Below are 25,775 nucleotides of genomic sequence, written 5' to 3' on the forward strand. Positions count from 1 at the left end.
TTGAGTGAGACTTTCAATAATTATCTCATGAAGTATTTAAATTATTATATCTAAATTAAAGTTTAAAACTTTATCACCTTAAAAGACTTCTAAGGAGGATGGAAGGAGAATGTCTACATAACTTATAACTTCAAAGCACTATGCATACAAAAACGATGTATTCTCATTCCTGCAGAAATTGCAAGGCTCTTGGGAGAGCTACTCTGCACATCACTATGAGGAAGAAGGCTCGAATTTTCTGATGAAGAAAACTTCGAAGCAACTTTGGACTTTACTACATCAACATCACTCTTCCAACTTCTGGATCACATGTAAAAGGGTGTTGCTGAGAAATCCCAGATATAGATAGGATATATAAGAATCTAAGTGCGATTTGAGTTTCATACTAAGTAAATATATAAAATATTAAATAGCATATATTAAAAATAAATATAAGTTCATTATTTTAAGCTTTTAAATTGAAATTAGGATTACAACTTCTTATATAGGTTTACTCGTAATAATTCATTAATGTCTGATATACAAGAACATGTCATGAAAGACGTTTCCAAGTTTTATAGATTCTGAAGCTTGAGTTTTTTTACAACATTTTCCTGCAGAGCTTGTTTAACTTTTAAATTTGTTTCTCAATCAAGATTTATGGTTCAATAAGCAAATTATATCGTCATAACTTGATGAAAGTAAAGATTAGATCAGCAGAGAAAGATTCATGCTTTACAATTTTACAATGTCTCCAACTTTCAAATCCTTTCGTTTAGAACAAAAACACCTTCTATGTGATGCATTTTTCTGTTCTTCATATCTATATCCTGATATCACAAGCCTATATACGAGACTTAAAATAATTAATTGGAGCATAACAAAACAATCGAGAGAAATGTAGAATTGTCTGGTAAGGAAAAGTTGACAAAAACAGATACAAAATGAGAAATACTAAAGGCAAACTCTTAAAAATTCTTTTGCAGCAATTGAAGTGACAATTATTATGTCACTGACACATTTTTTATGAAATGCTTAGCACTTGAGTATCTTCAGTAGGCATATTTCACAAATGTTTAAAAGGAAAGACAATTAGCTCCATCAGAGGAATACATTCGTGAAACAGTTGTTTTCAAAACTTCATGTAGAGGATTTATTACATTTCCTGCATGCAATAAAAAACATCAAAGAAATATCACTTTTTTCCTTTCTGTTGGTAACAAAAACAAGACAATTATATAAATAGATATCCATTTCCAAACTTGCTGATTTAAAACAAAAAGAAATCTATAAAGAATACTACACGACTTCTGCTTAAGTCTGAGAATACTGAAGATGAGTTATGCCCCTTGCCCAACTTCTGTTTCAAGTCCAACTACATTAAATCTATTATCATAATTTCTTATTGGAAAAAGAAACTTCAATAATCTGAAAGCATTGTTTCATATCTCTCAACTTAGTCAGTATCTGAATTCATAACAGCTACGCTCTAATTTTCAGTATAGTAAAAGATAGGAAGCGAGCATTGGAAAAGGGTATGAAGTTGATATCCAACCCCTCAAAAGTCATAAAAGAATTCTTGAAACAACTTCATATGCTCTGGTGGTAGGGGGATTGCCAAATACAAACTGCCATCATTTCCTGAGCTTGGAGTTGAGTGTTAGCCCCTCGTGCGGAATCCACCCAGGTCTCATGAAGATTGGTCTCCCCAACCAAAGTCAGCAGCATCATAGATTGGATACTTAACCCAGCCATTGATACCAACATTTGGACTCCCAAAAGTATGTGGTCCATGAACCAGAGCACTTGGATCAAGCTGTAGCTGTAGATAGTTAAGAGCTCACCTCAAATATTCGTTGTCCATTCTCATTATTGCATTGTGGATTTTGTTTGCAGCATACCATGTAAGTTTTGATACCAGATCCCCTACCACTGCTGTGGGAATAGTGGAGATGAGATTGCCAAGGTAACCAGGAGGAAGAGGAGGTTGCAGCCTTGACCTTCCATCAATTGGAATATAGAGTCTGCTTTCTTGCTCATCGAGAAAGCCTCTTGCTTTGCACACACTTCTCCATATATGTGCTGCCAACATCTCATAAGTGGTATAGTTGATTGTGTTGCCATCTTCTTTGGACTTGGCCTTGAGGATGTTGAGTTGGTCACCACACACTTTTAAAATAGAAGCAACCACATTAGTGTTGGTGGTGGTAGTAGCAGTGGTGGTGCTAATGACGGGTCATGAGAGCTGGTATTCATGGTGAGGAAAGGTTGAGGTAGGTCCCTGGCACGAAGTAGGATCCTGTCAATAAATGGAGGAACAGAAATGTCGATGCCACGAGCCGCATTGGACCATGCATTGATGAAGAGAAGACCCGATGCTCCATCTGCTACAGGTGTTGCGTATCAACACCTAACGAGACCCCTCCAAATTTGAAATATGTTACCTGAATACATGAAGTGTAGTGCAGTAAATATGAGTTTTATGTTATCCTTGAAAAAGAGAAAGAAAAGGCACGCACCTGTAATACCACTATCGGATATGTTTCAATGCCAGCAGAATAATCCACCGCGGGAATAAGGTTACGATGGTGAAAGGTGTGAGTGAAGTTGTCCATGGCAACGGTTGCATGAGCCTCAACGAAAAGTACACCCTGACCGTCACAATAAATCTCCACGCAGTGGTCTTCACTGTGACGGGCGACCATTGGGTAGAAAAGGACGAGGGTTTTACTGAGAACTTCTTTCAGAATGTTGGCATTGAAGAAACTGGAAGCCCCGTTTGATCTGTATAAATAGACGCTGGGATTGAGGTAATTCCTCACCAACAAATCTATGAGTTCCACAACACCTTCCGCAGTGTCGCCTCCGCAGGTTGCGCCATTATCGACTCCTTCACACCAATAGTCATCAATCTCAGCTGACAACTGCATGCCACCATTTTCATGCAAAACCAATACATTATATATAGCCATAATATCCCTGGCTACAAATATCATAATTCAATCAATGCTCTCACCAACTTAAACTTTCAACCAACTTTCTAAATCAGTACTACTTGTTATTTATGATCTCCATTGTGGCACATGGTTTTGAAATGTGTTATACGATATCTTCTTATTTAGAACGCAACAGTTGATATTGTAAATTGGAATGATTATCTTGGGTAGATGTAAAAAGTTGTTTTTAGTTATTGTTGTTGTTGAATATGTTTCTGGATTTCCTAAGATTTTATTCCCATTACTTTTCTTTTCTTCCGTCATATTTTCTTTTCACTCAAATGATACAATGCATATAGATTATCGTATTAGCAACTTGAAATTCATCTTGTATTTAAGCTTTCATAAAATTCTCTTGAATTACAGTCTGACACGTTGCCTCCATCGTCAAGATATAATGTCATTAAGTATTAGAAATTCATTTTCCCCATATTTATTAGTACTACTATTTGCAACTGCGGAGAAGTAATGGCTAAAAGACACAGAAAAAGGAGCTAACGAGCGAGCAGAAGTTAATCACCGCCCAACCCACAACTCTGCTGCATCTTTATTACCCAGCATCTCAACTCTATATGTAGACCCCATTTCACACCTAGGACTATTTTCTTAATTTCTACTTGCGCTAACATGGAGGTGGAGGCCTGCATTCAATGTGAAAAAAAAAATACAGGACAAGGTAGATCCCCGGCACAGAGCAGTGTCCTGGCGATGAATGGAGGGAAGGAAACAGTACTGGTTTGTGAAGAATTCATGGGAAATAACGAGGGTGAATCTGGCTATATTAGGATGAAGTGTGATACAAAGGATAAAGATGATGCTTGTGGCATTGCCATGCAGGCTAGCTACCCTGTCCAGCATTAAGCAGTATATCATGGAGGCTAATTGACTTGCAATACAATAATTATGGTTGTCGAAGGAATGAAATATGTGTCAGTTCAAAAAAGTATAGCACTAGGAAAAAAGAACTTAGCTCCACAATACAATAATTTCAAAACAGAAATAAAAATACAAGAAAAGCGAAGTTAAAAACTTACAAATGCCCTTCACGTCCTCTATAGTCTTCTTCTCTCATTGCGCATTGCGTGGAACCCTTTCCTGTCCCCAAGATCCATCTTAGTAATCAACCTACCTGTAAACCAGTAAGCCCAACAAAGGACCACCCAGTACCAGTGATAAGAATAAGTTTTAAGCGTTGGAGCCAGGCGAAAGTGAAGTTAAGCCATATTGAAGTCAAAAATTGAACATTCTGCGAAAAAAAAGAAGAAACTGGAACAATGCAGCACAAATTAAGAGGACAATGGATGCGTATACGTATGAAGGATGGATGGTGGTTTGGATGACTAGATATGTCAATAAAAAGTCAAACGAAGATGAGAAAGTGAGAGAACTTTCCGCGCAGCTGAAAGAAATGAACGCAAATGCTATGGCGATAATGTTGTCCAAAATAAGGAAGAAATAATTGTTTTTTTATGCCCATAATCCATTGTGACATATAATTGATCATTGAAAACCATAATCTATTATAAGTGTCGTAATCAATCATTAAACACCATAATCGATTATGGGAGTATTCCTTTCTCGCTTTTTTTATTATAATAATAATAATTAATTAAAAGATGATATCAATTTAATAAATAACAATAAATAAAATTATTAATAACAAAAAAAAAACTCTAATTTCTTTCCAACCAAACAATTTTTTTTCACTTATTTCTTACCACTTTCTCTTTCTTTCATTTTTTTTCTCCCTTTCTACCAAACGAAGCATTAGTTACCCTGTGACTGATTTCAATATTCTAGTGGGGTACAGAATAACCGAGTTATAATTTGGCTAAGTAGGAATATTAATTCCACAATTCAAACAAAAAACCAAGTTCTACAGAATATGCTCACCCCTTTCCATGCTTTGACTTCATAGATTATACACCCAAATGTTTTACAAATTCAAGATCCTCGTGCTGCATTGCTCTGCCACAAACCGTGAGATGATCTTCCAGCAATGTCATTGAGAAAAGAACACTGACACCATAAAAGTCACAAGTCTTTGCAAGTCACTCTATCGGCATTAAGCATTGTACTTGCGCCTCTAAATTTAACAGCTAAGATTTAAGTGCTGCAAATCTATGTCTCAACGCACAAGCTATCTTCCACTCATTGATACTGACCAAACCTTCAATAATCTTCTGTCTGACCGCTATATATGGTATGAAACCTCTTTCTGTCATCCCTGTTGCAACCTTTGCAGCCAAAACATACTCACATTTCTCCAAGCACCCTTCAATCACTAACTCATAACTCTCAAATCCAACGGAGTTACCCTCTTTCTCCAGGAACTCAATAATCTCAACAGCATTCCATGTCTCCCTGTTTGCCCGTAATGCTGCCAATAATTTCACTAGTATTCCCTGTCCTGGGGTTAAACCATATTGCACCACCATTTGTTTCAACAAATCCTGTGCCTCTGCAGTCTTTCTCACTCTGCTCATTGCACCAATTACCGTGCCATAACTATTTGAATCTGGAATGCATCCAGCCCCACCCATGCCATTAAGGACTTTAACAGCTTCCGGTAGTTGGTCAACAGCACAGAGAGATGATAGTAGATAATTACAAGTTCCACAATCAGGAGTATACCCAATTGTTTGCATCTGAAGTAAAATATCATCAACAGATTGGGACAGACATCGCCGCTCCAACCAAGCTGATGAGAGGAGAACACGAGTTTGAAGAACAGGAACGCAACCAGATCGTAGAGTCCGTTGTAGGATAGCAAGTGCAAGGGGGAAAGGATGGGAGCTTTGAAGAGTGTAAGAAAGAAGATAGGAATAAGCTAGCTGAGGCTTGGAACGTGGTCTGATAGGTATAAAAGATTGCAAAATTTCATCAACAATTTGTACTTGTACGTTCTGAGGAAATGAAGAAAAGAAAGAAAAAGGATTTGAATTTTGGCACGACTCCAAGGAAATGAAAAGGTCAGGAATTTTAACATAGTTTTTCGCTTCTACTTCCTCTCTCACAGCCTGCCCAAGATTTTGCAATGAAGACACTGAATGAGCTGAAGGACATTGGCTCAGAAAAGGCCGGAAGTGAAGAAGAAACCTATGCTGCACTGTTGCTCTTATTACCATTCTGGATCAACTAATATAGTGTCGGAGCACCTTCTGGCATGAGAGAAATGAAACCTGAGGAAATTAGCAGAAGAATACTTATCACTTTAATAGGGAAAAAGGGTGTGAGGAAAAAACAAATTGATAGATGTGGCTAAGCATTCACAAAATAAAATATAAATAACTTTTTCAGTATGCTTTACAGAGCAGTGCCTTTACACTGGGGGCATGAAACAAGGTTTCACTAGAAACTACCAACTCAACATTAAGGGCGGTTAAAGAAAGAAGTGAAATTATTAAACCACAAAATTGTGGCTAGTCATCCTCACATCATGACCAAAAAGCCAACATATCTGTGTATCAATGTATAGAATCCAAGATGAAATTAACGGATATAAACATACAATGTAACGATTAACAATAAACATATAACTAGGTTCAAAATAGCTCTCCTTGGAACATGGAACTGAAATAAATTAGCTAAACGTAACAATATCAGACAACAATAAAGTATTTAAGGGTGTTGCAAAGGAGGATCGGGTTGGATACCCGTATGTATAACAAGTTGTAAATGGTAAGTACAAGGATGTATGAAGTAGTCAAAGATGACATGATGGTAGTTATAAAAATGGCAATAATGTCAGCAAAGAATGTGAGTAAATGATTTAAAAAATAGACCTTTTATTAAAGGAAAACATAAAGTAAAAAAAAATCAACATCTTCATGCCAACCAAAATTTCATAATCTCATAATGAGTTTCAAACAGGGATTAACACAACCATAAAATTCATAACTTAGTATTACTTGTAATGAGCTTCTAAGAGTCTACGAGGTCAATGGGCTTTGTTGGGGCCCAAAAAGTTAACATGTGCAATCATTTTATCGAATAACTTGCACTCAAGTACAATCAACAAGCTTCAGTCCTGACCAAGTGAACCATCCCAATATTTGAATTCATCTTAACACTAGCAATTGTTTTCAAGCATTTCAATGAGTTACTTTTCTAAAGGAAAACAGGAAGGAAACAACACCTACAAATGTTTTGCCTTAGAGTTAAGTTTTTGAAAAGGAATACAACATTTACTTGCAGGAACTATTCCTAAAATACCATATTATATTTTGTGACATTTGCAGCTATATAAGTGTGTATTAATCTGGTTAATGGACATGTTTAAAGGATTGGAACTTGCCGTAACCGAAATCACGACAGTACAGCGAACTAAAAAAAGGTTTAAAAACGAGTTTGAAATCCTCACTATAGTTTATTCTAAAAGGCTATAGAAAATCATAAAGATAAATCAAGGTTTGTGTTAAACTGCTCTTTAGATGCTTAAATAGATCATTTTCACAACTATTGCCAATGAAAACTACTATTCCTTGACTTAATAAAGTCTTTCTGCTATAGCTCCAAAATGCAATCGGTAGCACAAAATTCTAGATGGCTGACATCTCTGGTAATTTTATATAATCAAATGGCCTCAAATTATTCTATGTTTTAATTTTAATAAAGAATAAACTTTATTATAATGACAATCAAGCCACATTATAGCATTAAACAAGCCTTTATTAACTTTATTGATGGCTTGAAATTGTTATTCTTGTCATCAAGCTTACAAAGGAAACTGATTTTTTCATCTGAGAGAACAGGAACACGATCAGAACACCCATCAATTCAGAGCCATTCCTCTTAAACCTCAGCATGAAACCAGAAATACAAAGTAATTCAACTCCTGGGTCTGCTTATTTTTATTAAACTAATGCATCTCAGTCTGATGGATAACAAAGAGATTCAGATTATGGATTCATTCAACTGGAGAAAATATTAACAGAAACAAGGGAAATAAGGGCCAGCATAACCACCCATAATAAGATGGTAAGATCAAGTGATCAATAAACTATAGTCTACTGACCTAATTCACTATTTTGGCAACTACAGGGTTCAAATGGGTAATTAAAGTCATAAATTGTAAACTTCTTGGATTTAAAACTGATTCAATAAAACAGTTCACTTTGGTATAACACACAATTGCATTCCACCTTCTTATTTACTGCTCCTACAAGTGGAGAGTATTTACAGAGAAGTTCATAAAAAAAATGAAGAATGAAGAATCAAGAGAATTACTTAAGAGCGAGGCAGATGTAAGAACTAGAGGATCAGATCCCTGAACCCCTTCATTGCCCCCTTCATTGCCAAGTTCTGTAATTGTCTCAAACACTTGACTGACTGAAAGAACTGCTCCATCTATGAAAACCAGGACAGCACGGCCTTTCTTTGCACCATCCTACAATAATCAAAACTTAAATTTAAAACATTGAAAGTTAAAGATGTTCACATCTTTCTATCCTCACATAGACAGCAAAATATTTTAGCATGAAAGAGAAATAAAAAGAATACAAAACCAGCTATGAAATAATCAAATGGACATACATACACTTTAACCGAAACAACACAACTATGAAACAATATCCACCCGCAAACTTGGAGAAACAAAACCAGCCATAGGATACAAGCCAAACAGAATATTAGTTCAAGCAATGTACTTCAGTACATTCTGCTCAGCAATGAAGTTAAACTTCCAGATATCTGCACAAAGTAGTACCTAATAATAACATTTTACTAAGCCAAACAACAAATCTAAAAGCACTCATATCAGAGACAGTTTCTTTGTCCTAATAATTTTCACATGCTAATGAAGTTTACATTTATAGTGCCCAGATAATTTCAGCAGCCAAATAGGATTTAACACTCTGCCCTACAGCTACACGGCCTATCCAATGTAAAACTAAGTCAGTAATAGGTTCCAGTCATTACACACATATCATATACATAACGTACAAGCAATGAGACCAATGAAACCCAAAACAGATTTGCACCACTTCAATTTCTAACCCAAACAGAGCTGTACCATTTCCGTTTTGCGTCCTATATTCATCCGACGCCTTAATTTCGAAGCTAAAACCACACATTCTTATAGTAATTAAAATATTCTTTTACAATATGAGGAACATTTTAATAGATTAAATTCAGTTCATTTTTAATAGATTAATCTTGGTACTTATATGAAAGAATTATCTCAAACTATTTTCATAGAATCAAATTATGAATATTTGTCTATGAAAGCTAAACTACAAGGATGGAAAGAGCAAAAACATCGCATCTACTGCCAACTGAATTCCGTCAAAACACTAATTACTATACTACCTCCAATCACAACACCACTTGATTCCAAATGGAAAATGAGATCAAAAATCAAATAATATATAGTTCAACACTTATTCAAAACGCAGATCACTTTGACGCACCTTAGGTTCAAGATTTCAGCTCGCCAAAAATCCTTCTCCTCCACTTAAAATGCTTAATCACGAAGAACTAATTGGGAACCCAAACCAAAATATTAATCAGCACATGAGGCTTCAATCAACAATGTTGGAAATGGGGCTTCAATCACTTACCTGGACGCTTCAAAAATCCACCTAGTACGAAATAAAACCCTTCGCCTCGCAAAGTCCAGGTTTTGCCACTCACTGGCCTCCCAATCGTGCCTCCCAACCACCACTCCGTCGCAGAGAAGGGAGCTGCATCGGTGTTCGCAGAGAAAGGGGCGACTCGCCCTACACTCTTCTTCGAACCCTGGCGTCGTTCGCATACATAGGCAGCGAACCTTTAATGGCGGCAGCCTTCAACGGCGGCGAGCGCAGTCTGATGGGATCCGAAGAAAATTGTGATTAAGCAAATAGGACCGCAGTTAACTGTTCTCAAAATAAAATAAGTTCAGTATTTTTGAACTATAAACTAGTTTTAGTAAAATTAGTTTTAGTAAAATTAGTTTGAGTTTTTTAAGTATAAAAAAAGTATGGATAAACTATAGTGTAGGTTTTTTAAATTAACTGTGCCGAGCACCTGGGAAACTCGCTTGACCTATGTCACATATGCTATGATTCTAGTGGAAGTAGGATAACCCTCACTAAAGAGAAAAATTTAGGACATTGACCCTAAGACTTTGTTTATTTAAATGGAGTGAGAAGAGAGTGATTCAATGAATTTAAGAAGATTTGAAGATAAATTTTGTTGTTGTTTATTTGAGTGGATGTGGAGGTAAGTAAGAGTGGATTTGAAAATAAAGTTTGGAAGAATTAGTATAGGATTTGATTGATGCGATAGATTAAAAAAATTTACTTCGAAATCCACTCTTACTTACTTCCAAATTCACTCAAATTGTACCGTATGGACCGGTCGGCGTACCGTATGGGCCGACCGACCAGGCAGCAATCCCGAGACTCAACCAGCGTTTCTCCCATCTTACCCTTAATAGCATGGGAGGGCGGTCGCTCGCGTAGAAATTCACTTCACACGCTATCATCTGACCGACCGTTCAATACCGGACGACCTATAAGCCAAGTGGTTAAGGTAAAGGATTAAGGTAAATAAGGATTAGAGTTATTGGGCTGGAGTTGGGCCGTGATTAACTTTCACAAATCCCAAGCCCATAGCAAAAAACTATAAATACAGGTTAGAGGTGAGTGGTAGCTAGGTTGCATTCACTGCGCATTTATTACTGTTTCATAGAAATCGCCATGAGTTTTCGTACTGACTTTGGCATCGGAGAATCTTTGACAGGTTCCCTCCGGACGGGCACGAGTGGACAGAGGAGTCGGACGCGAGACCGGACGACAGGCAGACAAGAAGACAAGTTGTGGAGGCCTTTGGTAACTTAGTCTCCAAATAACCGAAACACAAATAAACAACAACAAAAAATTATCTTTCAAATCCATTCAATCACCCTCCCCAAATTCATTCAAATGAACAAAGTGTAAAGTCGATTAGCTTAGAACACAGCTCGATAGTGTGGTCGAAAGGAGGGAGAAGGTAGTGATGCGAGTAGAGGCATGCAAGTGGTCTTTTCCTAAGTTTAAGTCTTGGGGCCTTATGTATTATATGTGTCTGTATTATATGTGTCGATCAGTACATATAACACGACAATCGTTTGGGTAGGAAGGAAATCGATGGATCATTATTAGAATTAGTTAAATATCTAATTAATCTAAATAGGTTAGTAATTAGGTTTAAAGAAAATTGAGATATAATTAGGTTGATCCTAATAAAAAAAATCAATAAAAAAACTAGAAATACATATAAAAAGTATGATTATTGGGACTTTTATTGTGACATTAAATGCTTTATGGATCCAACTTGGACTGACTTTAATATGAGAACACTTGTAACATGTATCCATGATTTGTTGGTGAATAGATTACTCCAACACAGAAAGAACTACATTGAAATACACAATACAAAAATTATTTTAAGTGAAATTTCACCTCTACACCTGAAACACCTCCAATTAACTCCACTACCTTATTTTGAATGTCTTTCCTTCACTATCACTTTTCTCTGTTATAACTTGATTCCCATTAAATCCATTACCGTAATCAACATTGAACCTAAAGTCTTAATCTGTATTTGAACTTGTTGCTCAATCGTCATTGAGTCTAGCATCATAAAATCCTCTAACCTTAGCATAAGACTAAAATACCTTATTCCGAAATGACCCAATTGTCATTTGTACCTCACACCACAAAAGTAATGAAATCATTTTAATAAATATAATATATTATGTACTATTGATGTAATTTTTATCTGATTAACTAAGCAACATCTGTTAGGTTCGTTAATCAAGAACCTAATGTACTCACTTCTCTTCACTCAAACACAACACAAGAGTACTGAAAACAATGATTCTTCATTCATCAAACAGTCAAAGATACAATGCAGAGAGCTTAACCTCTCCCGATCAGGATACACGTTCCTGACAACCAATAGTATTTACTTCGCTAACCCCTCAACCTACCCTCTCAGCCCCTATATACAAACCTCCTAACTACCCACTCTAACTGCCTTGGCAGTTAGGTTGTGCCGGTATGTGTACCTGTTTTCCTTCTACTATATACCAGTAGAGGCCTATCAATACCCCCCTCGCCTAAAACAACCTTGTCCCCAAGGTTGAATTCAGGATACTGTTCCTGAATGGTAGCCACATCTTCCCAGGTCGCTCCCTCATGGCCTCCTTCTTGCCACTCTATCAGGACTTGGGGGACTGCAACTTCACCCAACTACCGTTGCCTCCTGTCCAAAATTCGCACAGGCCAAAACATGGGCCCCTCGACTTGCAGCTCCCTCGACAATTCCTTTTCCACTCTGTGCTCCCCCACCGCTTTCTTTAACTGAGACACGTGAAAGATCGGATGAATCCTAGCTGTCTCGGGCAACTGTAGACGAAAAGCAACCTTGCCCACCTGTTGTAACACCTAGAAAGGCCCAAAATAACGTGCTGCAAGTTTAGGATGTAAACGTGTTGGCATGGAAGTCTGCCTGTGGGGCCTGATCCGCAAATAAACCCAGTCGCCCACCTGAATATCCGCTTCCCTCCTCTTTTTATTTTCCTGGTGTACCATAGCCTCCTGCGCTTGCTTAAGATGTTGCTGCAATTGCCGCAGCGCTTCATCACGATTAATCAAATCCTGCGCCACCGTTTCAACAGTTGTTTCCCCTGGAATAAATCGACTCAACGCTGGTGGGGAACGTCCATACACAATCTCAAAAGGGGAACATCTCGCTGCAGCCTGATAATTGGTATTGTACCAGTACTCTGCCCAAGGTAAAACCGTCTTCCATCCCCTGGGTTCTCGGAACAAAAACACCTCAAATACCCCTCAAGAATCCTATTCACCACCTTTGTTTGACCATCCGTTTCTGGATGGTATGCTGTACTCATTTTGAGCTGGGTACCCTGCAGTTTAAAGAGTTCCCTCCAGAATATACTGAGAAATAGAGGGTCCTTATCACTTACAATCGATGTAGGAATCCCATGTAGTCGGACTACCTCTTGAGTGAACGTCTCTGCCACTGTACGTGCTGAATAAGGATGTCTCAACGCGATAAAGTGGCCATACTTACTCAATCTATCTACCACCACTAAGATAGCGTCAAAGCCGTGAGACTTGGGCAGCTTAACAATAAAATCTAGGCTCACCTCCTCCCAAATAGCCTGCGGAATGGGCAGTGGTTGTAATAGCCCTTGGGGTGATGCAGCCAGATACTTATGTTGTTGGCAGATCACGCACGCAGCCACAAATTCGGTCACCGTTTTTTTCATTCCCACCCAATATAAGGATTGAGCGATTCTCCTATATGTTCGAAATACTCCCGAATGTCCCCCAGTGTTGGTCACGTGAAATTCAGCTAACAATCTAGGAATCCAGCTGGATTTGGCCGACAAAACCAACCTCCCCTTATAATGCAAGCGGTCATTCTCCAATGTATAGGCCGCGTGTGTATTCGGATCCCTTCTTACATCTTCGATGATCCTTCTGAGTGTGTCATCCGCCTCTACTTCCTTCAAAACGTCTTGGAAATCATGCCAATAAGGTCGGGATATAGTGCTCATCTCTAGCTCCTCCACATCCCCTTCACCCTTTCTAGACAAGGCATCCGCGACTTTATTTGCACTCCCCGGTTTGTACACTATGTCAAAATCATAGCCCATCAATTTGGCTATCCAATTCTGCTGACTATAAGTTGTAATCCTCTGCTCCAACAGATATTTAAGGCTGCGCTGATTTGTATGCACCACAAACTTTCTCCCCAACAGATACGGCCTCCAGTGTTGAATGCCCATCACCAAAGCCATTAATTCCTTTTCATAAATGGATTTTGTCAGAGATCCTGTTGACAAAGCTCGGCTAAAAAACGCAATGGGCTTCCGGTTTTGCATCAAGACCGCACCAACACCTCCCCCTGAAGCATCGCACTCAAGGTGAAACTCTTGAGTAAAATCAGGTAGTACTAAAACTGGTGCAGATGTGATAGCGGCCTTCAGGGCTGCCATGGCTGTTCCGGCTTTCTCCGTCCACTCATACTTCCCCTTTTTTAACAACTCAGTTAATGGTCTGGCTAGCTCCCCATATCTCTGCACAAATCTTCTATAGTAACCGGTCAAACCCAAGAAGCCTCTCAAAGCTTTCAAGTTTTTCGGTGCTCCCCATTCTACGATTGCCTTAATTTTATCTTGGTCCATTTCCACCCCCTGCTCCGAAATCTGATGACCCAGATAATGGACCCGTCGCTTTCCAAACTCACATTTCTTTGGATTTGCAACCCACCCGTGCTGTTCCAGTAGCTGCAACACCATCTTCAAATGCGTCAGATGTTCGTTCCAAGTGGAGCTGTAAACCAGAATATCGTCGAAGAAGACGAGCACCCACTTCCTCAAATAAACTGCCATTAAATCATTCATCGCACTTTGGAAGGTGGTCGGCGCATTTGTTAGCCCAAATGGCATCACCAGAAACTCGAAGTGGCCTTGGTGGGTTCGGAAAGCCGTCTTCGAGATATCCGCGACGCCCATCCTTATCTGATGATAGCCGGCCTTCAAATCCAGTTTGGAGAAATATCTGGCCCCCTTGAGTTCATCCAGCAATTCCTCAATAACTGGGATCGAAAATTTATCCGGAACCGTGGCTTTGTTCAGAGCCCAGTAATCCACACAAAACCGCCAGCTCCCGTCCTTCTTCTTTACCAAAATGACTGGACTTGAGTACGGGCTCTGACTGGGTCTTATAATACCCGCTTTCAGCATGTCTGCAACTTGCTTCTCAATCTCTTCTTTCATTAGATATGGATATCTATATGGCCGGACATTTATAGGATTTGTTCCTTCTTTCAGTACTATTTTAAGCTCCAAATTACGACTAGGAGGCAACCCTTCTCTCTCCTGGAACACGCGTCCGTGGGCTTGCAGAACAGCTCGTAATTCCACTACCTGTGTCGCTGTCAAATCGCGCGCCACCTCACCCCCTGTTTCCTGTTCCATTACACCTAACTCCCATACGAGCACCCATGAGTCACCATCCATTATCTTCCATAATTCTCTGGGTTCCACCAGTTGTCGAGATAAGGTGGGGTCCCCCCGAATAGTTATCTTCTCGTTCCCCACTCCAAACCTCGTCGACATCTCCCTCCAATTGATCACCACTTCTCCTAGTTTAGCCAACCAGGCAATTCCCAAGACGACTTCCACACCCCCCAATTCAAACACATACAACTCTTCTTCCACCGTAGTGACGCCCAAACTTATTCGAACTTTCTCGCATCTCCCCCTTGTCACTTTCTTATGCCCATCACCCAAACTTACAGTATACGATGGCGTATCCATCACTGGCAGCTCCAACTCCTCAACCACTCTCCAGCTAATGAAGTTGTGACAGGCCCCACTGTCAATGAGGATCACTACTCATTTTTCCTGGATTAATCCTGTCAACTTCATCGTCTTTGGCGGCGTTAACCCCTCCGCGGAACATGCCGAGAGCTCCATCGATTTCGTCTCCTCGCCTGCGACTTCCTCCGATTCTTCCCCTCGTCCTCCGCCAACAATAAGACCCTCAGGTTTTTCTCTGAGCACCGATGACCTGGAGTGAAAGGGCCCTCACATTGGAAACATCTCCCTTCTGCCCTCCTTTTCAGGTACTCCGGGTATGGTAAGTTTCGTACCATTCTGCCTCCTCCTCCGCCTCCGATAATCGTATTCCCCCTCACGTTGGTGTTACTGGCCATTGACGACCCCTCCTGTCTGCTAGCTCCTCCTCCCTCTACCCCACTGGACCGACTTGCAGAGTTACTATCCCCGTCTCCCCTAACGATCGTTGAAGAAGCTCGTACACTCATCGGATTCACCCTTCCTCCGTGCCAGACTACACCCCGTGCGCGGTTCATTGCGTCTTCCACGTCCCTCGCAACCCTTACCGCAATCATGAAACCTTGGGGATCTTGGATTCGCACTTGCCCTTTTATCTCTTCCTGTAACCCAGCTAGGAAGAACCCCAATATCAACTCCTCCGATAACCCCTGGGTCTGTCCCAATAGCATCTCAAAGCTCCTAACGTATTCCTCCACCGTGCCTCCTTGCCTTAATGTGGCTAATTGTTCGTATACGGTGCCCCTAAACCCACCTCCAAAGCGGTTAATCAGTCCCGCCTTCAGACCCGTCCAAGAACGGTTCTTGGTCTTTTCTCTCCAATATTTGAACCAGTAACTCGCGCTCCCCTCCATACTGATGTACGCCAGTTCTACCTTATCTTCCTCTGCCACCTTTTGAATATCAAAGAATCGTTCTGCCCGGTTAATCCAGCTATGTGGTTCCACTCCTTCAAACGAAGGTAACTCGACCCTTTTTCGCCAGTTTTGGGGAATTCCCCCGTTGTCGTACCTTACTTGGTTCTCATTCACTGAACTGCTGCTTCCATCCGAGCCACCCCCTTGATTATTGTGGCCTCCACCCATCCCTTTTATCAGTTGCTGTATATCGCGCCTGATCGCCACTGTCTCCTCTTTGATTCCCTCCACCGTCATCTCCAAATTGTCCAGTCTTCCCTCCGTCTGGCTTCCCATGGATGATTCCTCTCCTCCTTGTATCCGGCAGGTCGGACCAAATGTTAGGTTCGTTAATCAAGAACCTAATGTACTCACTTCTCTTCACTCAAACACAACACAAGAGTACTGAAAACAATGATTCTTCATTCATCAAACAGTCAAAGATACAATGCAGAGAGCTTAACCTCTCCCGATCAGGATACACATTCCTGACAACCAATAGTATTTACTTCGCTAACCCCTCAACCTACCCTCTCAGCCCCTATATACAAACCTCCTAACTACCCACTCTAACTGCCTTGGCAGTTAGGTTGTGTGGCGGTATGTGTACCGGTTTTCCTTCTACTATATACCAGTAGAGGCCTATCAACATCTGATATTGGGGAAGTGACTCAAAAACTGTTGTCCTTTATGTTCATTCAAATATGCTTTAATTTTCTTTTGTCGTTTAAAATAATATATAATAACAATTGTCCTTGATAATTTTATTTTTGATTACTTATCTGGATTCCTGTAATTATATAGGTTGTTGATTGTTAAACTTTTGGTGGCTGTTTGTGTTACTTTATAATGACAGTCATGGAAGTAATCATAGAGGCATGTTCTTGAAATGAGGCAAATTAATAAGCTTTATAATTTGCTATCATCTGTCTAATCAAAAAGAAAAAATGTTATGCTTTTCTAAATGGAGAAATTACTAATACCCACAAAATCGTGAATCATATCAACTTTGATCAAATAAGACCTCACGGATGACTATAAACATATTACTAAAAGTTCAATATAAATGTTATTATAATTTGTTGTAGCTGAAATTAACTTTGTTTATTTGATTTATACAGAGAGTTTTACTCATTCAATACAATATAGTGCAATTAAGTTTTAAGAGAATAAAAACAAGCATGTTACTATACATAAAGTACAAATTCAATAGAATATCAAATTTTACAGTTTCTTTTTATATCAGTTTACAAACTTACATGAAACATTGAATCTTGTGTACAAAAGGTCTCCATTCAATAATTTCAATGAAGTAAAATTCTTATTATTCTTTAAAAGGCTAGATAACCTGTTACACAGCTATCCTGAAACTGGGTTGATTAGTAGTACACTTGTTTACAAGCAGATAGTTATTCCCAAATGTCAAATTGGATCACTTAACTCAGAAAGGCAAATTCATTTGTAGAATTTTTTTTCCTTAATTTAGGTTTTGATTTTTAAAACTGTATAAAAGTATTTTATTATACTGCCAAAATTCTACTATATTTGAATCTAATAAATAACAATTGCTGTTTACAGACTAATGATTCCAAATATTGCTTTGCAGATTGAAAGCTTAAATTTTCAGCTGGGACATGATTTGTCCCTTTTTATTATGGCAGATATATGTGCTGAGGTTGTCATGAGAAATATTAAAAAGTAATGTAGTTACCCTGCAAAACAGGGTTGAACTAAGTTTTTTTCATACTAAATCGTCATGTTAAAGCCCTGGTTATTGGAGCTGTTGCTTAAGGAAACTCTATTCACATGATGATGCATTCAACATGTTAAAGCTAACTTCAAGTGAGTTGGTCAGACGCGCATGAAAATTAAGCAAAAGAGTAAAAAATCACAAACTCCAAGACATAGGAGAATGTGAAAAGAAAGGCAAACCAAGAGGGAAAAAAGGTTGTAGAATCAAATGGTATTGTAGTTTTGCATTACTGAGGTTTACATTTGACTACCAGATACAGCTTTTACTTGGCAGTGATAGGAATCGTTCTCTTTTATTTTTGGAAAAAGAAAAGAAAAATCCTAGTTGCTTACAAATGAATGAAATCACAGTTGGTGCTCAATTATACTGCGCTGAATTACATATTATTAATGAATACATAGAATTATTAAAAGTCAAAAAGTTTGCTTTGCTGATGAAAATAAGAACACATTGGTGGGTCTTCAATAGTACTAACCACCCAATAAAGATGTGGATAGATCCACCAAGGCCAAGAACAGAACGTTGATTCATCATTTGATCAGTGTCAGGGTGACTTGGAAAATCAATAATTTTTTCCATACTATAGTGTCAAACTCATCCACCCACTTCCACTTTGTCCAATATTTGGAGTCTGTGTCGCTTTACGGCACCATAGTGCAACTTCATACCATGCTTTTGGTTTGGTAATGTCCAAACTTTCAGTTTTTACCATCTACTTTTTTTTTCACCAATTGTAATTAATGATTCTCATTTGGAACATTATTTCTGCTGTAGCCATTACCCCAGCAATGCCTATCTTCTTTTGTTCTTTACAATAAAATATTTATCAGCTTTATTAACTATTCAAGTATCCAAAACATGACTAACAACTTTTAATGAAGTTTTTTTTATTGAACTACGTTTTTTTATCTTTGAAAATATGAGTGCATTCCATTCAGACTAACGTAATGTTGATAATGAATGCTTATGTTCTAAATACTAATTATTCACTCTCTCCCTTGTACAATACTTAACCAACAAACACCACTACTGCACCAAACAACTCTTTTGCTGCTCTGGCCTTCCCCTTAAAGAAACAGAAAGCCAAATGCAATAATGGACAAGATAAAAGAGGGTCACTAAAGTTGGTGCTGAGGGACTTGGCTTATTAAATGCTGATCATCCCTCCATTTCTTTTCAAAATTCAAATTGACCCTTCTAACCTTCTCACCCTTCTTTCTAACCATTTCTCTGCATTGTTTCATTTTTAGTTCCAATTCCTCAATTGAAAGAAGCTAAGCAACTCAAAGTCATGAGAGCAATGGAATGCTAAAGGGAGATTTCATGTGATGTGAGGTGAGGAAACCACAGGAACTTGAAAATGAGTACTGCAAGATTCATCAAGTGTGTTACTGTGGGAGATGGAGCCGTGGGAAAAACCTGTATGCTCATCTCTTACACCAGCAACACTTTTCCCACGGTATGGCAATGCATGATTTTTAGCTGTTTGAATGTCCTGTGCTTGGTCAATAGAAAAGTTCACTTTTTCTTTCTGCAAAAAAAACCAGGACTATGTGCCTACAGTGTTTGACAACTTCAGTGCAAATGTGGTGGTTGATGGAAGCACAATTAACCTGGGATTATGGGACACTGCTGGTATGTAACAAAACTTCTAGTTACTATATCACCAAGCAGTTGTATACTTTTACTGTAATGTGCATAGTTTACATATTTTGGTGAAAAGAAGGTTTTGTTCACTAAAAGTAGATATTGATGAAATTAAACTCCTTAATTCCTGATATAGCTACTGTTTTTCCATCCCTTACTCATTTACTGTAGCTTCATAAATTCAGGACAGGAGGACTACAACAGGCTTAGGCCTTTGAGCTATAGAGGAGCTGATGTGTTTTTGCTGGCATTTTCCCTCCTCAGTAGAGCCAGCTATGAAAATATCTCTAAGAAGGTTCTTCTACAAGCCTCTTAATTCTCCCTCTGTGATGACACATTTACACCTACTGACACATAACATCACAAATGTGTCTGTGAACTGTGATATGGTATAATTCTTGCCAATAGAATCTGACACTAGACCCATTTTATGCAGTGGATTCCTGAGCTGAGACATTATGCCCCAACTGTGCCAATTGTACTTGTGGGAACCAAACTTGGTATCAGCTAATACTATGAAAATTAATTCATATTTTGGTATTATTTAAGCTACATACAAGTTCATCTGTGCAATCATCTCTTAGTTAAGGTGATCTTATAATTTGCTGCAGACTTGAGGGAAGACAGGCAGTATTTGATTGATCATCCCGGAGCCACACCTATAACTACTGTCCAGGCAAGTCACTCATGTTCTATGTTCTAACAAAGACCATTTTCTTGTCCGTGGCACAGAATTTTTGTTTTTTTTNTATGCATCTTCTTGCTTTCCTATTCCTGGAAAAAATATCCTGCTTCAACTAGATTCGTCTTCCTGGATTAGCTTCCAATAACCTACATTAATGTCACATCATACAAATTTTTCCCACAAATTTTGTTACTCACTCAGGCTTCTTTTTTCTTATGTCTTAAATTCAACTCAAATTTGAATAATTGTTTAAGAATCTTAAAGTTAATTTAAATCTCACATTAAATTAAAATAAGAATGATTAAATATCATATTAATATAATGTCATAACGAGTCAACTCGACTTCCCATAAATTAATTTACAATGTGTTAAGCTAAAATTGAGTTATTTGACACACATAAATTAATTTCAATTTACAATGAGTTAAGCTAAAAATGATTTACTTTTATCCAGTTCACCTTTGGTGATAAATTTTTTTTTATAATTCAACTTGACTTATCAGATGCTAGAGGCTAGTGAATTAATTGTTAAGTATGACTCAACTCATTAATGAATGTATTTATTTATTTTATTATACATTATTTTCTATAGTTGTTGAAAATTATAATAATTTATCTAATTTGACAAACAAATAAATTAAATATTCGAACTATTTAAATATTATTAAACATTATTTTACTATTTAAAAAATTAAATTGTCAATCTACACAATTAGAAGTAGTGAATAATTATAAAAAAATAAATTGTGAAAAAATGGTAAAAAGACTAGTAAAGAGTATTGTTGGTAGCTTATGATCAAACTCACCTTCAATCCGTAAACTCATTTAATTCACGAATTATGTGAGCAGGTCTAAATTAACCCATACTTAAAAAACTCAATTTATACCAACCCAATCTCACATTAACATGTAATAAATATTTGGTAAGTCAAACTCACTCGCATGTTAAAATCCATTTGACTCATAAATTTATTATTTTAATCTTCTAAATTAAAAGTGAAATCATTTTTTACATATTGATGAACTTAGATTATATTAAAGTTGTCTCTATTTGATGAATCATATAAAAACTCATAAATGATATCAAAATGAAAATGATTGATTTGTGTTGACAGTGGTAAAATATTTATTTTCATTGCCAAGATATATTACCAAGAGCACCTTTGGATTCTTTCCCTATCAAAATGTATGGTACGATTTTTAATATTTGAGCAAAGTACACATTAGCTATTCATGGATTTGACACAAGTACATCGAGTAGTATATGAATAAAGAATACTGATAAATCTTTTATATTAAGATTTAGAGTTAATCACCATTGCTAATTAAGACTTTCTCTTTATTTTCTCGGTAGAGTCCATAGATCACAGTAATAAACAGCATTTTTTTGACAAACAAAGTACAAAAGAAAAGGAAAAAGGTATAGCTTTGCAAACATAGAAAAAGAGAATAAGAAATGGATAAAAAAACATTGTGAGATGAGATTGAGATAACATACATGCACTTTCTCCAATGCAATTTCACTCACAATGTTTACCTTTTGGCATAGGTGTGACGTAATTCAATCTCATAACACAGAAAGTTGTGAAACAGTGAAAGCAGAAAAACTACACTATTATATATATACATGAAAAATTGTGTGAAGTGAGTATTTACATTATGGGTTTCAGAAAATAATTAAGTGAAATAATAAAAAGATAAGATAAGAGAAAGTAGAGAGGCAAAGCAGAAAAGCCATGACAGAGATATACAGGTTGATTAATTTGATGCATGATCCATGGGCAGTTGTGTTTGTTTTGGAAGATGCATCGAAAAAGAAGAAGGAAAATAGAAAAGAATGATAGAGAAGAAATAAAGAAGTGAAAGGAATGATGAAGATATACCACACTCCTATCTATCAAGTTAAAGCAGACAGACACAACTGTTTCTTCCACCCTCTCTTTTGATGCCACTGCTGCACATGTGGATCCCCTGCATTCTAATCATGCAAGCTTTCAGTGGTCCCCTCCTTTTAAAGTAAACACATCACGTGCCTGCGCTGTTTCACACCAGAAGCCTACCACCACTCACTCACTCACTCACTCACTCAAACTTCATCAATTCTCTAATCAAAATACTCAATGCACAACAAAAATTTAACCTTTCCTTTCTCCCATGCATCTCTCTCTTTATGTAAACAACCACACTCTCATCTCATAAATCTTCTTCAAACGTTCAGAAGTTGTACTTCCTTTTCTCTTTGAACATCACATAATGGTAATGGACCTGATTCTGCTGCATTTTCCATCTTCTTCAGCCTCTGCTGCTGATAAACTTGCCTCAGTCTCTCTATCTCCCTCTTCAGTGCCTCTTGATGAGCTGCGTTTGTATCATTTCTATCATTAATCAGTTAAACAATTTAACTACTTGGAGACATCACACATGATCGGACACAGACTTAAATACGCGTTTTTCGCTGTCACATCGCGATGCACACGAAAAGCTTTCGCTAAAATCAATATAACTCTTGCACTTTCATAATTGGTCTTTCTCTCGCAACTACGTTAATAAAATAATTACCACTCTCTCTCTCTCTTTCCTTTACATTCTTAAAACAAATGTTTTTTCTTTTCCTCTTGGTTTTAAAACAAACACAAAGTTATACAGTAAGTTCATATTAACTTCCATGTTTCTCGAACCAATTTGATAACAAAATATGTTTTCAGAAACCAGAACTGCAGTTTCCAGTGATGGTACTGTTTCTCTTTAAACCACATTTCTCTGTTTCTCTCTCTTGGTATTAAATAGAGTTTTGAGAGAAAAGAGAGAGAGAATAAGATCACATGCATGAAGCAAGTATCAAGACAAGTAAAGCCACGAGGTTAGGTTCACTTGGCAAAATGAGCTTCTTGTGGACAAATACACTTTTCCAAACTATGAGGAATTTTTATTTCACTTACATGGAAAAAGTAAATGGAGAGCACATTGGATCAGACAAATAGCATGGATTCTAAATGCCATAAAGTAATAATTAATGCTTCCATCAACCTCATCTTTTAACAGGGTTGTTAGTTATGTCATCCATAATAAAAATTAGACTTTTAATTAAAGAAAAGTAATTACCATCTTTAAAGATCTTGTCTTGAGCAAGGGCAGCGATCCTTTGCTTGAGAGCACTGTTGTCCACATTTAGAAGCAAACGTTGGTGATCCAAAAATGCAACCCTTGGAGACAGCACTGAAACTTCAGCCTTCATTTGTCAACGGATTGGGAAAGGGTCAATATTTTATCTTCGTGAATGCTATTTCAACCACACGTATTAAAAAATGCTTCTCATAACAATAGAAAAATGTGAAATAAAATAAGTGGCAGGTGATGAAAACAATTAAGAAAAAAAGTGAATTTTTAATATAAAAATATTGAAGAAAAATTATGTTATTTATTATTATGGCATATAAAAATTAACTTTAAAAAAAAGTATTTATTGTGGCTATGAGGAAAAAAACAAAGATTTTTTTAATAAAGGCAAAGATTTTTTTATCAGCACCAAGCAAAGATTTATTGTAGTCACATCACGTTACGTCGCAAACCTGTAATGAAGTTGCACTTCTCTCAAGCTCTGATATGTATTGCAGCTTCCTCACTCGCGATCTTTGTGCAGATTGTCTATTAGCCAAGATTCTGATGCAAGACGACAATTAGAAACAGAACTCCAAAAATACAAAAATTCTAATTCATGGTTCATTTTCAGTTTCCCAAAAAGAACGAAACATTTTACAGAAGCCAATGGAAAAGAAAAAACACCGCTTAATTTTGCGAATCAATTCTCAAGTATAAGAATCATTTATCCACCTCAAAATTAGAATAGACATTCACCGCTTTCTTTCAAGAAAAAAATTGGTAGACATCTCTTTAGAAACTCCAGAAGAAAATAATAAAAAAGAAATAAATAATTGATATGACTGGTCGTACGATAAAGAGGAAAATAATACGAGAGATGAGAACAAGTTTGATTACTATCTGGGTGGTGAAAGACTAATTACTCGAAGAATTATTCTGGTAACATGAAGTTCAGCAAAATTTGTATGAGAAAAACAGACTGAAATTCTGTGTAATGGTTTAAAACTGGAGGAAGAAAAAATATGAATGGTTAATGAGAATAGTAGACGTACCTTTTGACTCTCTTGGGGTCACTAATTCTCTCATTGGAAGAAGAAGTATTGGTGTCATTTGGAGGCTGCGCAATTTCCTGCATGCATTGGCTTTCAACCTCGGCTGCTTCATTTTTCAGTTGGTGGTGGTGCTCCTCTTCCTCCTTCTGCAGCTTCCTCTCCTTCCGGCTGCTCTCTTTCTCATCATGGAAGAAGTTCTGATCGGAAGGGCTAGAAGGGTTAGAGGAGGACAAGGTAGTCGGTGGTGGCAAGGGGACCCCAGAGAGCACTACTTCATCCGTGAACATGGACATGAATTGTTCATCATCAAACCTGTCAAACTCATTGCCATTGCCATTACTATTGTTATGGTTGTTGTTCTCACCACACCTCATCGGTGCGTCCAAGTAGGTGATGGAGTCGCTCACCGACCGCCTGTGAGCGCCGCGGCGGGCGGAGGAGAAGTCGAGGAACTCGTCCACCCAAGAAGGGTTTTGATTTTGATGGGTGGTGGTGGTGGTGTCGTTGATAAGAGGTGGCAATGGCATCTTCTGGTGTTGAGAAGAGAAGTCCGGCCAACCCGGTGACAGGTTTGGGATCTTTGGAGGCAATTGCGCCATTTGAAACACACACACACACACCAAACCAGAAAGAAAGTGTTACCACAGATTAACCTCGGATGTTAATGTTGTTGCAGTTGTACATGTCCCTATGAAAAATATGCACATTATTGTATCTGTATATTGCATATGACATCATGCAGCAGAAGAAGAGAGAGAAGAAATGAAACAAGGCTTTAACACATCTCTTTTATAAATATATATGCACGTTCCCAGCAAGCACAGGGGAATGTTGTTAGAGGTAAGAAAGGCACACGAACAAAAAACAACACAATCATGAACTTTCTTAAGTTTTGAAAATTAAAAAAAAAAGAAAAAGGTATAATTTTGAATAGTTATATTTTGTTCTGGGGTTTAAAAATGGGAAAAAAATCTCTGGGGTATCTGTATGTATGTGTTTGTGCAGTGGGGTCACATGGGGATGGGAAGGGATTGGACAGCTATGAACAGCTGGGAGGAGGGGTTGGGTTTGAACGGTGTTACTGGAAAGTCGCCAGTGGTTTAATAAGTAGTGGGAATCAGCCACCACGTGCCCTTGTGTCCGTCTTTTTAGTGGATGGATGCCCTTATTTTTCTTTATCTTTTTCACCAAAATATATATTTCGTTAAGGTATTTTGTATTAGCATGATGATGAATGAAAAGATATATTGTCTAGTTGAGGGGTTAGTGATAGAAAGAAAAGGCCATGTGCATGAGATTATTTAATAATG

At 37.7% G+C, this 25,775-nt stretch overlaps 4 protein-coding genes and 1 pseudogene across 5 annotated transcripts; 1 reads left to right on the forward strand and 4 right to left on the reverse strand.

The window, feature by feature from the left end:
* Positions 1–1,163: 1,163 nt before the first annotated feature.
* Positions 1,164–4,915, reverse strand: LOC124843935 (shikimate O-hydroxycinnamoyltransferase-like; annotated as a pseudogene).
* On the reverse strand, positions 4,121–9,897 carry LOC148196717 (pentatricopeptide repeat-containing protein At1g06270-like). Of its 2 annotated transcripts, none has more exons than XM_088092784.1 (4): positions 9,536–9,892; positions 9,386–9,452; positions 8,205–8,364; positions 4,121–6,157 (listed from the first exon to the last, which is right to left on the reverse strand). In XM_088092784.1, exon 4 carries the CDS (start codon positions 6,101–6,103, stop codon positions 5,075–5,077), a length of 1,029 nt encoding a protein of 342 aa, XP_087948910.1. In that variant the 5' UTR covers positions 6,104–6,157; positions 8,205–8,364; positions 9,386–9,452; positions 9,536–9,892; the 3' UTR covers positions 4,121–5,074. The 2 variants fall into 2 exon arrangements, with proteins under 2 accessions (XP_087948910.1, XP_087948911.1); XM_088092785.1 differs by having other exon boundaries at positions 5,075–6,136; positions 9,536–9,897.
* On the reverse strand, positions 8,137–16,526 carry LOC148196718 (uncharacterized). The gene is made up of 6 exons (XM_088093498.1): positions 15,442–16,526; positions 12,814–15,328; positions 12,491–12,703; positions 12,198–12,388; positions 9,713–9,782; positions 8,137–8,364 (listed from the first exon to the last, which is right to left on the reverse strand). The coding sequence occupies exons 1-6, from the start codon at positions 16,524–16,526 to the stop codon at positions 8,137–8,139; spliced, it is 4,302 nt and encodes a 1,433-aa protein (XP_087949624.1).
* Positions 16,527–19,111: 2,585 nt separating this feature from the next.
* Positions 19,112–20,332, forward strand: LOC148196719 (rac-like GTP-binding protein RAC2). The gene is made up of 5 exons (XM_088093499.1): positions 19,112–19,441; positions 19,530–19,617; positions 19,815–19,924; positions 20,066–20,129; positions 20,241–20,332. Exons 1-5 carry the CDS (start codon positions 19,343–19,345, stop codon positions 20,330–20,332), a joined length of 453 nt encoding a protein of 150 aa, XP_087949625.1. The 5' UTR covers positions 19,112–19,342.
* A 1,695-nt stretch (positions 20,333–22,027) lies between these two features.
* Positions 22,028–25,503, reverse strand: LOC148196720 (basic leucine zipper 34-like). Its single transcript, XM_088093723.1, has 4 exons — positions 24,466–25,503; positions 23,884–23,974; positions 23,417–23,543; positions 22,028–22,672 (listed from the first exon to the last, which is right to left on the reverse strand). The coding sequence occupies exons 1-4, from the start codon at positions 25,062–25,064 to the stop codon at positions 22,521–22,523; spliced, it is 969 nt and encodes a 322-aa protein (XP_087949849.1). The 5' UTR covers positions 25,065–25,503; the 3' UTR covers positions 22,028–22,520.
* Between the last annotated feature and the right edge of the window lie 272 nt (positions 25,504–25,775).

This window comes from Vigna umbellata, chromosome 6 (assembly GCF_029865625.1).
Source record: "Vigna umbellata cultivar VRB3 chromosome 6, Vumbellata_1.0, whole genome shotgun sequence".
Classification (NCBI taxonomy): Eukaryota; Viridiplantae; Streptophyta; class Magnoliopsida; order Fabales; family Fabaceae; genus Vigna; species Vigna umbellata.